Source organism: Pseudorasbora parva, chromosome 2 (assembly GCF_024679245.1).
Source record: "Pseudorasbora parva isolate DD20220531a chromosome 2, ASM2467924v1, whole genome shotgun sequence".
Classification (NCBI taxonomy): Eukaryota; Metazoa; Chordata; class Actinopteri; order Cypriniformes; family Gobionidae; genus Pseudorasbora; species Pseudorasbora parva.
In genome coordinates this window covers 24,446,503-24,462,800 of record NC_090173.1, presented here as the reverse complement: position 1 = coordinate 24,462,800, position 16,298 = coordinate 24,446,503, and the positions used below count along the sequence as shown (strand labels likewise).

Here is a 16,298-nt window from a genome sequence, read left to right as displayed (position 1 = left end):
CTACCTTCTGAAAACTGTATTGGTTTACCATCATTTAAGACACTGGGAAATATTTGATTTTTTTTCTGCCATGCTATTAGGCCCCAATATATTTGATAATTTAAGTGTATAGTGTTCTAAATTTGTAACATGCAATTGATTAAGTTCTTATTATGTTTATATCTTTGTTGATTTTAATTTCGCACCTTTTATATTGTATTTTACACAGGACTGCAAAAGCTTGGGCGATATTTGTCATTCTAATATAGTTCCTTAAAAATAAAAACTGAAGCTAAACATATGAAACATTGTATGACCCATTGGTTGGGTGGTACATGCATTTGATGTTTCAAAAACCAGCAATGTTTTGTGTTATATTTATTATTTTGTACTATATAGTTTTCCTAAGATATCTGATAGTTAACATCACAAAAATATGGTATTATGCCGTGGACTGTGAAAAAAAAACCCATCCTCTTATCTTTTTAAAAGAATACATTTTACATTTCTATCACTATAGCAACTTTGATTCAAATGGATAAATGCACCACGATATCTCAATAAAGCAAGCGAAACTGTGATAGTTAAATTCAGTATAATTAGGTGCATGTTCATTATACAGAGATTAATTAGGATAAGAGCACAGCGACACCAACACATATTGGCGTTAAACAAGCATCAACACAAACCGAACTGGAAACATAGGTTACGGATCTTATTCAATATAATCAACATAGTTACATTTTTTAAATGTCTTTAGTCCAAAAAAACAAAACAAAAAAAACAAGAATCAAGTTCAATGAGAAAAATATCAAAGGAGGCAATGAACAATAGACACATTTTTAGTATTCATAAAATGTACATTGCAAATATAAATATTTTTTCCCTTGTGACCACGTTTAAATGAGAGGAAATGGCACTATATTTGATCCCCTTCAATGTTGTCATTCATGTCAAGATCATTTATGATGGAATTCATTTATAAAATGTATCTCTTCCTGAACTTTAAGATCATGAGCCAGTATAATATAAGGGAATGTTTGGGATGTACAGTATAATGTGTCACTTCCTCTCCGTGTTCTACATTCCCCAACATTGGATTTTTTTTAAATAATGAACTGGGACAGCACATATTAAAAGCCTACATTTAAAACCAGTGATCTCTCCAATGGGACTTTGCAGGAAAATGTAGCGACACGTTTATCAGATCTTCACTGGCTTTTCGTCAAAACACCACTGTACCCATCAGACCAGATCAAAGGATATGAAGGAAAAGCAATCCAGTGAGACTTGCTGTTTGGTCTGCACATAAAAGTGAATCTGAAGCGGGGTCATGCTTCTTGAGTTCGTTCAAAAGTCACACTTATTTTGAGGAGAGTCGTTCATGTCTTGTACAGTGGCAGCAAGACTTGAGGTGGACGGGAGGGGTAACGGGTAGGTTTCCATGGCGATCTTTGTGTTGGCATTTCCATGGCTGCCTAGAGTGAGAATACAATTAAATTTCTATATTAATTAACAAATTACATCAAAAGTTGGTACAATATAAATGACAAAAACAGATTTATAATCATTTACCATATAGTTAAAATATATATATATTATTTTTCATAATTTTGACCAAAATTAAGTAATAATTTATTTTCTTCAAATAGAACATTTTTAGATTCTAATAATATTTCACAATATTGCTGAGTTTTCTTTGTCTGGCTATCACCAGACCAAGCTCAATTTAAAGGTCCCATTCTTCGCGATTCCATCTTTCAAACTTTAGTTAGTGTGTAATGTTGCTGTTAGAGCATAAATAATACCTGTAAAATTATAAAGCTCAAAGTTCAATGCCAAGCGAGATATTTTATTTAACAGAAGTTCCCTTTCAAAGCCTACAGCGAACGGCCGGTTTGGACTACAGCAGCAAGTGCAGGGATGTAATGACGTCACTAAAACCGTTTGTTGACTAACCCTCCGCCCACAAGAACAAGCAAAAAAGGGGGCGTGGTCTTGTTGCTCAGGTGGATAAGCAAGTCTGTGATTGGTTCCCGGAAAAGTGTAACAGAAGTAGTAGAAATGAATGTACAGGTTTCCAGACTCAAAATCAAAATCAAATCCCTGGCAGATCAGACTGGGCTTACCCAGTCTAGTGTTTACTGAATTGTTTATCAAATTAACGCAAATTAACACCAAATGGGGATTTCAGGGGATATCAATCCAGTTCCTTTGCTCACCTGTCCAGTGTAGGCCCATCCTTTCACATTTCTCTCTCCCACCCGTTAACCCCGCTTCACCCACCCCACCCTCTCTCCTCGCGGTGTGCTGTTGGCTAGCTGTGGCTCTGAGGAGCAATGCTGGAGCAGTCAGTCACCAGCAGCCCAACAGTGACCGGAGAGCTGGAAACAGAAGTGGCTGTGTCCACTGTCGGCACTGAACTGCTGCTGCTGCTGATGGGGCACGGGATGTTGGGGTCTGTTTGGTTGGCGTGCGTGGCCATGTGACCCTGCAGCTGCGTGGGTGTTTTACAGTGCACCCCACACAGCTGGCATAACAGCACCCCACCTGGGCCTGAGCCACGGCCGACCCCACTCTCCTTCCACTCTTGCCCATGGTGCTTCTGAGCGTGGACTCGCAAGTACGTCAGTGTGGTGAAACCTAGGGTCAAACAAGAATGATTTATATCAAAAAAAATTGTTGTCACATTCTCAGTGCTATAAATTATACAGGGAACCTTCTAACCTGGTCCATTATAAAAGTTTTGCAGTTTAATTTTTATTTAAAACTTTCCTGATAGAGTATAGAACATTTGAAAATCTTTTTAAATGATTCACTAAAAGGATCGGATCATAAGAGTCATTTGAGCCAAAGAGTAAGAAACCACATGATGCATTCTACAAAGCCATAGTAAAATATTATGTATTAAATTGTGAATTAACAGAAGTTAATGTCTGAATTAAATGTGATGGGATGAAAATCCTGAAATAACAGAAAGACACTAAATAGTCAGCACGTCTTTCTTTTGAGATGCCATTGGCTGCATGCAAAAAAATTACACAAATGACTGAGTTGTTTTTAATAAACTCACTAAAATCAGACAAATTCAAAGTACATTATTTGGTGAATTTGTCAAACCAGTTACTGAATTTATCAATTATTGATGTTTACACTACCATTTAAAAGTTTGAGGTCAGTAAGATAAAAAAAAAAGTAATAAAAAAAAACTTTTATTCAGCATGGACATTGACAAAAGTGACTTTTTTTTTTTTTTTACAATATTACAAAACTACCAAAATTTATATTTCAAATAAATGCTGATTTTTTTTAACCTTCAATTCAGCAAGGAATCCTAAACATATCACATTTTTGCAGTTTCGAGGTAACGCAGCTCTGTTTATCATATTAGATACCTTTAAGTCTGTTTAAAATGATGTTATGACGTTACTCTGTGTGTTCGCTCGGCGGCTGCTGTGACACTTGTTGTACACTGCAGAGTAAAGCACTCCTGCCAAATAAAACCGTAAACCGAGGGTAACGCAGATATGACGCAATTGACAGGCGACTCCCTCAGACGTCCCGGTTCCTTGGTAAAAATAGCAATTTTCTTAAGAGTATCAATTACTTGGAAATATTTGGGATATTGTAAGAACTCAACCGAAAAAAAAATATAATACTGGCCTGGTGGTTTTTAAATATTTTACTGTAAAAATCCTACATAGTGCACCTTTAAATAGAAAACGGTTCATTTAAATTGCACAATATTCTTTCATTTAAATTTTCTGATGATATACTCAAATAAATGCAGCCTTAGTAAGAATAAGAGACTTCTTTCACACACAAAAATAATTGTTACTGACCCCAAACTTTTGCACAGCAGTGTTACATCATATTTAAAGATAAACATTCACAAAAGTGTTTTGCAGAATAAATCGATAATAAAAGGTAACCACATATTAAATAATCAATGAAACTTACTGCGGTTGCAGAGGTGGCAGACGTGATGCTGTGATTGGTTGTGGACCCTCATGTGATCTGTGATGTAAGCAGGGGAGAGAAGTTTGCCACAGATGTGGCAGGGAACCTTGTCCTCGTGTCTGATCATATGAGCTCGTAACCGGTCTTTAGTAGCGAAAGCGGATTCGCAGGTCTGCACAAACAAACAACACGGTTCATCAAACTCAATCTTCATTAAGGTATTCCAGCTCTATCCCTATCCCCTTCATCACGGACATCATGACTCATCCTCGACTCACACACTGCCAGACACATATGGCTGCAGCCCACATACACGTCTACACACATATGAGCAGAAAAGCACATGCAAGAACTCTCCAATACTGCAATAAAATGGCCTGGGATCCAGGCAGGATGATTGAAAAGAATAATTCTGGTCCAAGGCTTTCCCAGGCTGCATTTATTTGATAAAAAAAACAATGATATTGTGAAATATAAATATATATATATAAATGTAATTTATTCCTGTGATTCAAAGCTGAATTTTCAGCATCATTACTCCAGTCTCTGGTGTTTTTAAGATTTGGTCCCCGAGAAACAATGACTACATTTACATGTGCAGCAATAATGATATTATTTCTAATAATCCGAGTAAGGTCTTAATCGCAGAAAGATGTTTAACGTTACATGACAAGCAGAACTATTCACTCAGTTTACAAGTAATTTCTATTATTATGATTATTCGCTTATAAATGATACCATACTAAGACAGGTATACATTATACATTATGGCTGACATCAAATTCGAAATACATTTTTATGGACATACTGGATATTAATCGTCCCTGCGATGCACATCGCAATGCCAAGTGTTGTGCCGAATTCTGCCCCCCTGCCAGATTATTACCCCCCCCTAGTATTGGTAGGATTAGCAGTAGGTGTGGGGGAGGGGTTAGGACTAGGGGTGGGGTTAGGATTAGGCAATCAGGTAGCGACTTCAACTAGGGATAATTTGGCAGGGGGTCGAAATTCGCAGTATGCGAATGAACCATATGGATGAAGATAAGTGATTTGGAGGAAAGAAAACTCCACGTATGTTAATGCTATAATGCTTACTGCAATTATGATCTTAAATGGAATTATTTTAACCAAATTATTGTGTTTATATGAGGCAAAGTTTAATCGCAATATTGCAAAAATCCATTCCATCGCATTATGTGGGTGCATGTAAACGCACTGATTTTTTTAAATTACCGGTATTGTCAATGTTGAATAGAGGGAATGCATGTGACGTCACTGCCAGCTGGAGCGAATGCGATTACGCCCCACTGAGTGGCAAAAAGACTGAGAGGCAGCATTGGTTTACATCATGAATGCAGCAAAAACACACAAAACCAGGCCCGGCGCCAAAGGGGGGTTAGGGGGAGGCTTGTCCACGGACCCCATGGACATCGCTGTACCGACCTCGAGACGGATTTGATAAAAGCGTGTACTTTTCTCACTCAAACCACTGCCACCTGCTTCTGCTTTTAGAGGGAAAAGCTGCCCATAACTGCTCTAGGATATATAACCTCTGTAAGAAATTGTAATAAGGTAATAGCGAAAAGGAGCTAGCAAAAGATCCAGTGTGTATCTGTATTTGTACTCGTCAAATGATTACATCTCCAATGTGTTTTCGCTTCGGTGAGTAATGTAGCCAATCACGGACATGTTCGTATATTTCTACAACACAGTTGGCCAATCAGAGGTGTTGAATTTGGAATCCACTCACCGCTCGAGCGTTTGTCCAGGCGCTGAGTTCAGTTAACACGCGCGCCAATCCTCTGTAAGTGCAGACATTGTGAAAATAAGAGATTCATTATATCTCAGCTTCACTGATTTATATAGCGGAACTTTGTGAGATTGTGTTTATTGAATGAGTGACAGCTTTTAGTGATTATAAAGTGCATTACCACACACACGCTTCAATGCACTGACCCATCCGCATATAACATTACATGCGGGATTCACACGAAAAATGTGATGACTGACAGTTATAAATATTCATGTCATTATCCATGGATTACTGAATTTTTGGTAAGTTGTAAGGAACACTATATCGAGACCAACCTTTAGTTTAAACTGATAATCGTTTGCTCTACTCACGTTTTCCTCTATTAACTCCAGTCAGGCAGCAGCTCTTCTGCCACCCAGCCCCGGCTGAGGGGGCGTGTTCCGGCAGGAAAGTGATGTCGATGCATACCCTCTATACATTTGTGCTGCTTAAAGGGATAGTTCACCCAAAAATAAAAATTACAAATACAATCAAATGTCCTGGCTCTTTCAAGCTTTATAATGGCAGTGAATGACTGTTTCTGTTTTGAAGTCCATAAAAGTGCATCTATCCATGATAAAAAGTAATCCACACTGCTCCGGGGGTTATTGAAGACTTTCTGAAGTGAAGAAATGCGTTAGTGTAAGAAACATATCCATATTTAAAACTTTACAAAACTGTAATCTTTTATGGACTTCAAAACAGAAATAGCTATTTTCTGCCTTTATAAAGCTTGGAAGGGTCGGGACATTTTTAATATAACTTCTTAAGAATATAACGTCATATACACCTAGGATGACTTGAGGGTGAGTAAATCATGGGCTGATTTTCATTTTTGGGTTAACTATCCCTTTAATATTTTTGTGGAAACTGTGATATATATTTTTTAGGATTCTTTTATGAAATGAATCCTTAAAATTTTATTTTAAATTTTAGTATAATGTAATATTGTTTTACAATAATACAATTTTTACTGTATAACCGGTCATATAAATGCAGCCTTGGTGAAAATAAGATATGACAATTGAACTGACCTCACACTTTTGAACAGTAGTTTATATTACAGCATAGTTAAAGATACACATTCACAAAAGTGTTTTGTTCAATAAATAGATGATAATAATAATAGATAATAGGAGATAATTTAATAATAATAATACGCTTTTTTTCAGGATTATTTGATGAATAGAAAGTTTTAAAAATGAACACTTGTCTTTGTTTTACCCTCTGAAGAAGTTATTCAAATTATTTTTAGAGGTAATCAAAGGCAATTCACAGAACAAGATGAAGTTAAAGACAGTGATAAAGAGTAAAAGAAAGAAAAAGAGAGAGAGAGGAAGAGTAGAGCTGTATTACCGGACATTTGAAGGGTCTTTCTGTGGAGTGCACCTGTCGCACATGACTGTTAAGATGGTCAGGCCTGGTGGAGACAGAGAGAGGGCTCAACCAAAGAATACAATATACACAAAACCACAGTAACCAGCAGAGGCCCTTGAGCATTTGTGTGCATGCTGCATTTCATCTCCATGTGAACTAGTGGAGTCAGCAGAGATCTATCTGTACCATCAGGGCTCCTTTAAAACAGCAGGAAGACATGGCTTGTACAGTAGTTTCCATTAATTATGTACATACAGTATATTGTTTTTACCTAAACCAAATTGCATTCAAAAGTACATCTGTGACCGAATCTGTGACCTCAGAGTTGCAAGCATTGCGTTTTATCAGATGAAATGCAGGAACTATAGTTATACATAAAAACAATTTATTATAATAAATTATATATAAAATAATGTTGTGTATAAAATATGTAGATTTGGAGAAATTCGGCCATGTAAATTGTGAATCTGCCATACTGCAAGTGCAACTGGCTTTTAAAGGGAATGGGAGATGAGACTCTGATTGGTTTATTGCACAAGATGCCCAAAACACACCTATGCCATGAGTCATTAACAGACTACGTACAACCCCTTTTAGACCATGTGCCTGGTGTGCAGACCGTTTTTCCCTCGTTATACTAGCAAAAGTGGAATCGGACACACCTTAAGGGCACCTGTGCCATATGCTTCAGACCATGTGCTCAGATCGTTAAAATAAGACCATTTAAGTTTGGGCGTAGTACAATTTTTTTAAATGTCTTTAAAAGAAGTCTCTCATACTCAACATTGCTGCATTTATTTGAAAAATACAGCAAAACAGTTATATATATATATATATATATATATATATATATATATATATATATATATATATATACTGAGGAAAATAAGTATTTGAACACTCTGCTATTTTGCAAGTTCTTCCACTTAGAAATCATGGAGCGGTCTGAAATTGTCATCGTAGGTGCATGTCCACTGTGAGAAAAAAATCCAAAAATCACAATGTATGATTTTTTAACTATTTGTATGATACAGCTGCAAATAAGTATTTGAACACTTGAGAAAATCAATGTTAATATTTGGTACCGTAGCCTGTGTTTGCAATTATAGAGGTCAAACATTTCCTGTAGTTTTTCACCAGGTTTGCACATACTGCAGGAGGGATTTTGGCCCACTCCTCCACACAGCTCTTCTCTAGATTAGTCAGGTTTCTGGCCAGTCGCTGAGAAACACAGACTTTGAGCTCCCTCCAAAGATTCTCTATTGGGTTTAGGTCTGGAGACTGGCTAGGCCACGCCAGAACCTTGATATGCTTCTTACAGAGCCATTCCTTGGTTATCCTGGCTGGCTCAGCTTTGACCCATCTTCAATGCTCTAACTGAGGGAAGGCGGTTGTTATTGATTGAAGATTGGACCAAAATGTATTTTCGATGCTTCAAGAGATTCAAATGAACCAACTGATGTCACATGTGGGCTACTGTGATGATGTTTTTATTCCCTTTCTGGACATGGACAGTAAAGTGTGCATAGACTGCATATGCTCTGGTACTAAAATATAAAATATCTTAAACTGTGTTCTGAAGATGAACAGAGGTCTTACGGGTGTGGAACGACATTAGGGTGAGGAGTTAATGACATCAATTTCATTTTTGGGTGATTACTTTAATTACTTACCCTAATGTCGTTCGACACCCATAAGACCTCCGTTCATCTTTAGACACAAATTAGGATATTTTTGTTGAAATCCGATGGCTTAGAAAGGCTGTAATTTCCTCTCTCAAGACCCATAAAGGCACTAAAGGCGTCGTTAAAAGTTAGTGGCACTACAATGAAGCAACAAGAATAGTTTTTGTGCGCAAAAAAATGTTTTGAACCGTTATGAATCAGCGTATTGATTCATGATTCGTATTGCTGAAATCACATGACTTTGGCAATCCGAATCATACATGTCTTTATTTAGTCTTTAGTGCCTTTATGGGTCTTGAGAGAGTTAAATGACATTGGTGTCATTGAAGGCCTTTCTGAGCCATCGGATTTTAGCAAAAATATCTTCATTTGTGTTCCGAAGATGAACGGAGGTTTTTACGGGTGTCGAACAACATTAGGGTAAGTAATTAATTACAGAAATTTCATTTTTGGGTTAACCAACACTTTAATATATTATAAAATTTAATTTATTCCTGTGATCTAGAAATCTATTTTATAAAATTAGAAATATTATATATTTATTATTTAACAGTATATTAAATATATAATGTTAAGTAATAAATATATAAGATTTGTTAAGCGTCTTTGCCCTCATTTTTTAATCAACTTCATATAGGCCTCATGGCCAGTAAAAAATAAACAAAATCGACCAGGCTAAATATATATATATTTTTTTTACTATTGGCTCAATTTATTGAAGTTCTGCATATGGATGTACATGTGTGTCAAAATATATGAAACAGATTGATAAATACAGACAAGAGGTCTTTTATTCCTCATCTCTAACCCATTTTCAGTCTCAGATTAGTAATTAGGGCATCTCTCCATAGCTTTCAGTTAAACGGCAACACTCAAGAGTCCTCGACCACTGTCAGAACTGCAGTATAATGCTCACGGTTGAAACCTGCTGTGGATTGGCCTGATAAACAGTTTGTTCTTGTTTATACCCCATCTGCATGTGTTTACAGAAATCATTAAAAATGCATGTCCTCATAATCTCAGCTCACTGATGGATGAAGTATGTTTGTGCAACTAACGTGCAATTGAGCAAAGCTTAATCTCTTACCGTGAGAAGCCCTTGGCGCAGTGTGGACACACGTACGGTTTCTCCACTCCTCCCTGGTGTGAACGGACATGATAACTCATTCGATCCTTTCTCTTAAACCGCTGCTGGCAGATTGGACAGGAGTACGGCTTCTCATCCGAATGGGACAACCGATGCCGGTTAAGATGGTACACGTCCCTGAACGCCTTTCCGCATGCCTCACAAGCATGGTTCTTCCTGACTGGATTGGGGTTGGGATTAGGAGTGGGAGTTGGATTGATGGGTAATGGGTTTGTTATTGGGATAGATATTTGAATCGGGGTGGGATTACTTAGGTTGTCATTGATGTTGCTATTTGGTGCAGCCTGAAAAACAGCAAAACAGAATTTTATGGCACTGACGTTTTTGTGTTTTGAGCCACAGCAAATCTTTCAGTGTCTTCTGGGTACAACAAGCACAATGTTTGCTGACCTACTAACCAACTGACTGTACAGCGTTCAACAAATGAGGTGAGAGCAGGTATGAGACCATGTTACACAACTGCTGACGCGTTAGCCTGATTATTGCAGTCTTGGGAATTTGGAGGTAGAGCGTTTGAAACCGACTATTTTAGTTCATCACAGGAGATAAATAATGATGAAATAATGTTAAATGGCACTTTCCATGAATAGTATACACATTAGTGTCCCATTACTATTTGAGAGTCATAAATGTCATGTGTTTGTGTCGTGAGACATGAAAGGTAAATTATTAATTATCAACCCTAAAGGCTTGGAATAACCGAAACTGGATACGATAATAGCAAACCTCATATAAAATGACTGGAATATAATCAAGCGTTTCTAATTGTTAAGCACCTTATTTCACTTTTTTAAGGCCCTATTTGTTAATTGATGAAAAGTGTCTAATAGCTTAACACTGAGATAAAGAGAGGCAATGAGATTCGAGGCATCAGGGGGAAAGTCAAAGCAACAACAATGGAAGTGCAGCAAAGGTATGAAAAGTATTAACCAAAGAAAGACACAAACCAACCTGCACCATTGTCCCAGTAACCACCACTGCAGTAGGGAGGGGCTGGTTCACTGTCATGGCAACCGTTGCCGGGGCGATAGAGACAGCAACTGTTTCTACCTGCTGATTGCCGATCGGGGAAGGATGGGCCATGGGGTCGACTGCCATGGGTATGGAGGCAGGTATAGACAGCTGGAGGAGAGAAAGGGGGATGGTCTGCCTTTCCAATCGTGCTCCAGCCTTCCCTCCGTCTATTTTTTCTCTAGCGGCTCTGTCCTTCATCTTGACTCCAGTGTGGACAGACTGGTGACGCCGCAGGTTGTAACTGTTCTTGAACTGCTTATTACATATGGAGCAGATGTGTGCAGGCCGGGCTGGTCGCATTACTGGCTTCACTAGGAAAGAGAAAGAGAGAGATGGATAAAGGACACTTTAAGTATGCATACAGAGGTGTATTCTATTTGTGGCAAACAGGCTAGGCTAGGTTAGGATTAGGATGGAACTCAAAAACATTGGCAATTTCATTCTGCAGTTTCTTTCTCTCCGCTTACTGACAAAAACTGGAAACGTTTTAGCACTAATGCATCACACTAAAGTGCAAAAATGCTTTATCTATGTATTTTATCATTCTCTTGGGTTTAGATTTTTTTTCACCAAATGGATTAGAAAAAGATTTGCTGTACAGACTTCTAAGAATTGAACCAAACCAACCAGCTTCAGCATATCGTAAAAACCTTTGATTTGAAGTAAAAAAGTAACGAAACAAAAAAACTGGTTTAATTTAAAACCTGCCCAATCATGGCCAAAACTAGCCCATTCGTGTTCAGGGGTGTTCAGGGGGGTTCCTCTCTAAACACTGCATTATTGGGAGTAAACTCGATTTCTACCCCCCAGAACGCTATTCTTATCTCCAAGAATGCAGTTTTTGTACCCGCCAAAATTGAGTTTTCCCCCTAGAACACCATTTTTACACGCCAGAAGCAATTTTTAACCCCATAACGTGATTTTTTTTACCCCCCAGAATTCGATTTTTACCCCTCAGAAGCTAATTTTAACACTCAGAGCAGGATTTGTATCCCCTGGAAGAGTTTTTACCCACAGAACTTGATTTTTACCCAATAGAATGCAGTTTTTCGCCCTCAGAAGCTAATTTCAACACCCAGAGCAGGATTTGTATCCCCTGGAATACAGTTTTCACCCCCAGCACTTGTTTTTACCCCATAGAATGCAATTTTTTACCCCTCAGAAGCTAATTTTTACAGCCAGAGGAGGATTTCTATCCCCTGGAACACAGTTCGTATCCCATAAAATGCAATTGTTACCCCTCAGAAGCTATTTTTAACATCTAGAGCGTGATTTTTATCCCCTCCCCCCAAAAAACACCCGCAGCAACAGTGTATAAGTAGCCCCGTCCTGCGGAACAACCAGACTTCGCAAGTTCATTACATGGTTATTTTAATATCATTTATATACTGTTATAGTATTCATTAATATTCTGAATTAGCTATCTTTATATTTTCAATCTTCCTTTTAGTTTTAGTAAGTTTTTTTATGTGATTTTGTAATTTAGTTTCTTTTATATTTCTATATAACTTTTTAAATACAGATTTGCTATACCGATTTTTAATAGTTTTAGTTAACAATAAAGACATTGGTTTGGGTTTAACCTGGATGCTGTGTCCATGGCAACAGCAACTTCTCTGAATGGCAAATCTCTCTTCAGATATAGTGCAAGTGTCCACCCCTTTTCAGCAGCACTGGTTGTAGAATAACATTTTTCCATTCATTTTTATACAAAATAGTCTTTGTTAAAGAGTTAGAAGCCATGAACCAAGTCAATCAGCTGCGAGGTGAATCACTACACTACAAAAAAAGTTTTTGTACTTAAAAGCTTTACTAGGGCAAAGAACTTCTAATGAAACAACAGCATAATCGAATTAAAAATGATGGGGAAATATAATAAAACTATTAATTTACAAATGTTGACTATATGTATGAACTATATATTTTGAAATTTATAACAACATATGCATATATTTAAAAAAAAACTATAATTTAAGAGCGCAGTGAGATCGCAGTGCAACATGGGAGTGGGCGGGGCTAAATAACTATATGGAGCAGCTTTTTTTCGACTCTCTGATTGGTGTCGATTTTTGTACTCAACATGAGCAATGTAGATTTGTACCACTGTTAAACACAATAATTAAAAAAATACCATGGATTAAAAATCTCATCGCAGGTCTGTCATTAAAGCCGCACTTGGCTACTTTTGCTCTCGGGGTCCCCCTACAGTTTGGAAAAAATAATGTCCTCAACTACTGTCGTAAACTCTGTCATCCTACAACAGGGGATGCCATCGCGTGGCATTTGTTGACATGACAGCCCTGATAGCCCTGAACTAGTGATGCGTGGCTCGTCTCATAACCCGCGGACCCCGTATGTCTATTTAATGGTCGTGGGTGCGGGGCGGGTTGTAAAAATATATACAGTGGTGCGGTGCGGGCCAAATAACTTCATAAAAGTGGCGCCGCGGGTCGGTGCAGCGCTAACAGTTCCCCGAACACTGCAAGAGGAGTTCGAGTTCTTCTGGCGTCGCGTGTGAAATGTCTTCATCCCAGGTACAGTCAGTGGCATATGTTTCAGCATGTCATGAATATAATTTCATGGGTTTTATTTTTTTCAAACGCCAAATTATCACGATGCTCACGTTTACAAGCCAGCGTCATTATAGTAGTCTATTGGTTACCGTTTTACAGAATCTATATGAAACTTCAGTTCAATGTTTGAGTGGTAGGTAATCACCGTAATAAGCATGACAGCATCGGTCGGGCACGCCTCCTTCAGCTCACGTCGACGAGCAAACGCTGGTCACATTTTGATCCTCGTCCTGCCTTTAATCCCAGCACTTTTTCGTTTCCTCTTATTGCTTTCCTCCAACAAAACCTTTTCTTTCTTATTTGTCTGTGCTGCTTCGGACATGACTATATTATCCGACGAACAAAGTTGGGCTCACACGTCCGAATTTAAGGAAGTGTGTGTGTTGGTGGAAGTGACGTATATGCCATAAAGCAGTCAAATTTTGTAGTTCTTTTTGTGCTCGGGTTACTACCCGAAACCCGAAGTTTAAAAGTACGATTAAAAACGATACAGACCCCATCAGGCTATGGCAGACGTGTCATTCAACCTATTGTAAGTTGATTTATCATCACAAGAGTCTTAAAAAATATACTATGAAGGTTGAAAAGTTACCTAGTGCTACTTTAAAGGTTTATTTTATTTTTTAGTAATGAGTGTTTTTACTTCCTTAACCCAAGTGTAGCAGAGAGAAAACGTGCAGGCATCCTCAATAATATTCTAACCTTACGCAAATAAATGGATCCATCGGCATTCTTGCCATTTACATTATTCTCCAACTAATACCAACTACAAACAGCCTAACCTCGTTCTCTCCCTTCCCACCGTCCTCTTTTGCCCCTCCCTCACCCGGTTCAGGCTCCTCATTCAGCGCTGCTGTGTCCACTGTGGATGGGGGCGGGGCTATGTGCTCAGGGGGCGGGTCCTGAGTGGCATCCGTGAGCTCAGGGAGAAGATCTGATTGGAGGCTCCCATCAGTTTGGGACTGTGAAGGCGGAGTTTGCTGTGAGAAGGGGCAAAATCACAGATTTTAAACATTCTTTGCCCTAACTTGTGAATTAAAGTACACTGGTGCCATTATGGACATGCTTACTATTATGACATGAATTTAAATCAAATAAGGAAATAGGTATCAACATTATGACATATAATCATTGTCTTACCTGAAAGAGGAAATTACTCCAGGCTGCATCCATCATGACGTGTAGAACAGTACAGACAGATGCAGATGCTGTATTAACTAGTAGATTTTTCCCCACAATGAACGACTTCTTCCACTATTTTATCACGTAAATGCTTTGTATTGAAAATATAAAGCTACCATATGTAAAACGACATGTTATTGAAATTTAAAAAGTGAAAGAATTTATATCACTCTGACACTCATAGATTAATATACACCTTACTTAAAAATTCCCCCCAAAATTAAGAAATGACAGCTGTCAGTCACAGTCCCTGTTTTTTTAACACCACGTTGTCACATAAAAGTGGCCTACCATCCTTAAAATATAATATAAAATGAATTTCTGCATTTGATGTTTCCTTGTTAATTAGACCGCTGTGCAATAATTCATGCAAAGATCATACAATTAAAATGGCAGTTTAATGTTTAATTTGCTCTCAGCGGTAGCATGGCGTTGGCAAAATAGTTCCATCTTTTTTTATTATAAGATTCTTCATCCAGGCCCCAGCGGCATCTGCGCGAGCCTCGGCGTTGCGTTAAATCTCATTCGTGTCTGGCGAGCGCTTTACCGGTCCTCGTCCATGACTCCGCCTCGGCATTTCAATCGAGAGGATGACATTTTTTCCTTTTTTTCCCTGCAATACTCTCACCCTCCCACCCTCGCTCTTTCTTCCTTTTCTTTTTTTATCCCGTCTTCTCTGCCCCGCTATCTCTCCCCCACCGCCGTGTCCCCCTTGTTTTAAAGGGATAGTATATTTTGAGTGAACACCCCCTCTGTGTCTTCGTCCCCTCCTCTACGCGATGCTCTCGAGCGCGGTGTCGTCCTCTCGCGCCCCTTCGCCGTTTGATTTCGGCCGACGCAAATTACAGCATAAACATCGAGATCAGTTAAAAGAAACCATTCGCATTCTTCTCTAAAACCTAAGTCTACAACCATAGACTGTAAAAAAATATGGACGAAGTGTCCGTGACGTCACCCATAGGATTCTGATAAGCCGTTCTGAAGCTTAAAGTAGGGGTGAGCTGGGCGTTGCCATCTTGTGAGCGAGTCATCTCGTGTCACTCCCGGATAACAGAAAATGGGCAAGAAGGCGGGATGTGCACGGAGCTGAGGTGACGCAATGACTATAGACAGCAGATAAATGGCTATCCACCTGTAACCACGCCCTTAATTATGCAGAACTTTAAGGCTTTATATAACGTAAACAAATGAGTTATAAAAAAATTCACCCCCCTCACAGTTGTCATGAAGATCAAAATTAGCCTTATAAGCCAAAACCACAATTTGTACCAGGCTGTAAACATGTTTTTTTCTGCTTTAAAGTTGAGAATTTTAACATGGGGCTCAATGAGATTCTGCTCCCTACTGGAGCCTGTCCCTAGTGGCCAGTTGATGAATTGCAGTTTACATTACTTCCGTATTGGCTTCAAGAGAGATCGCGGGAGGTTGCCGCTTGTCTACAACACAAAGATTAGCGCTGGTAGACAACTGGATGTTCGTATGGGGGGGGAAGAAATGTCGCAGGTCCTTAAAGGCAAAGACGTACGCAGACGCAGCTGCTGTAAATAATAAGCGGCTCTAGATCACTGCCGATAATAATTGTACGCGCC

The 16,298-nt window shown here is 38.6% G+C and overlaps 1 protein-coding gene across 2 annotated transcripts; it reads right to left on the bottom strand.

Annotated features, from left to right (window-relative positions):
• Positions 1 to 555: 555 nt before the first annotated feature.
• On the bottom strand, positions 556 to 15,615 carry LOC137038321 (myc-associated zinc finger protein). 2 transcript variants are annotated; one of them, XM_067412808.1, is made up of 8 exons: positions 14,668 to 15,615; positions 14,354 to 14,507; positions 10,892 to 11,265; positions 9,881 to 10,224; positions 7,088 to 7,151; positions 3,940 to 4,111; positions 2,202 to 2,622; positions 556 to 1,457 (listed from the first exon to the last, which is right to left on the bottom strand). In XM_067412808.1, the coding sequence occupies exons 1-7, from the start codon at positions 14,701 to 14,703 to the stop codon at positions 2,297 to 2,299; spliced, it is 1,470 nt and encodes a 489-aa protein (XP_067268909.1). In that variant the 5' UTR covers positions 14,704 to 15,615; the 3' UTR covers positions 556 to 1,457; positions 2,202 to 2,296. The 2 variants fall into 2 exon arrangements, with proteins under 2 accessions (XP_067268909.1, XP_067268915.1); XM_067412814.1 differs by lacking the exon at positions 14,668 to 15,615 and having other exon boundaries at positions 14,310 to 14,449.
• Positions 15,616 to 16,298: the final 683 nt, after the last annotated feature.

Bases quoted from the DNA above. Each gene is read 5' to 3' on its own strand.
- LOC137038321 (XM_067412808.1), bottom strand. From the start codon at position 14,703: ATGATGGATGCAGCCTGGAGTAATTTCCTCTTTCAG. The intron at 14,508-14,667 runs GTAAGACAATGA...CCCTTCTCACAG, and splicing joins GGAGTAATTTCCTCTTTCAG to CAAACTCCGCCTTCACAGTC. The intron at 7,152-9,880 runs GTAAGAGATTAA...TGTCTCCACCAG, and splicing joins TGCGCCAAGGGCTTCTCACG to GCCTGACCATCTTAACAGTC.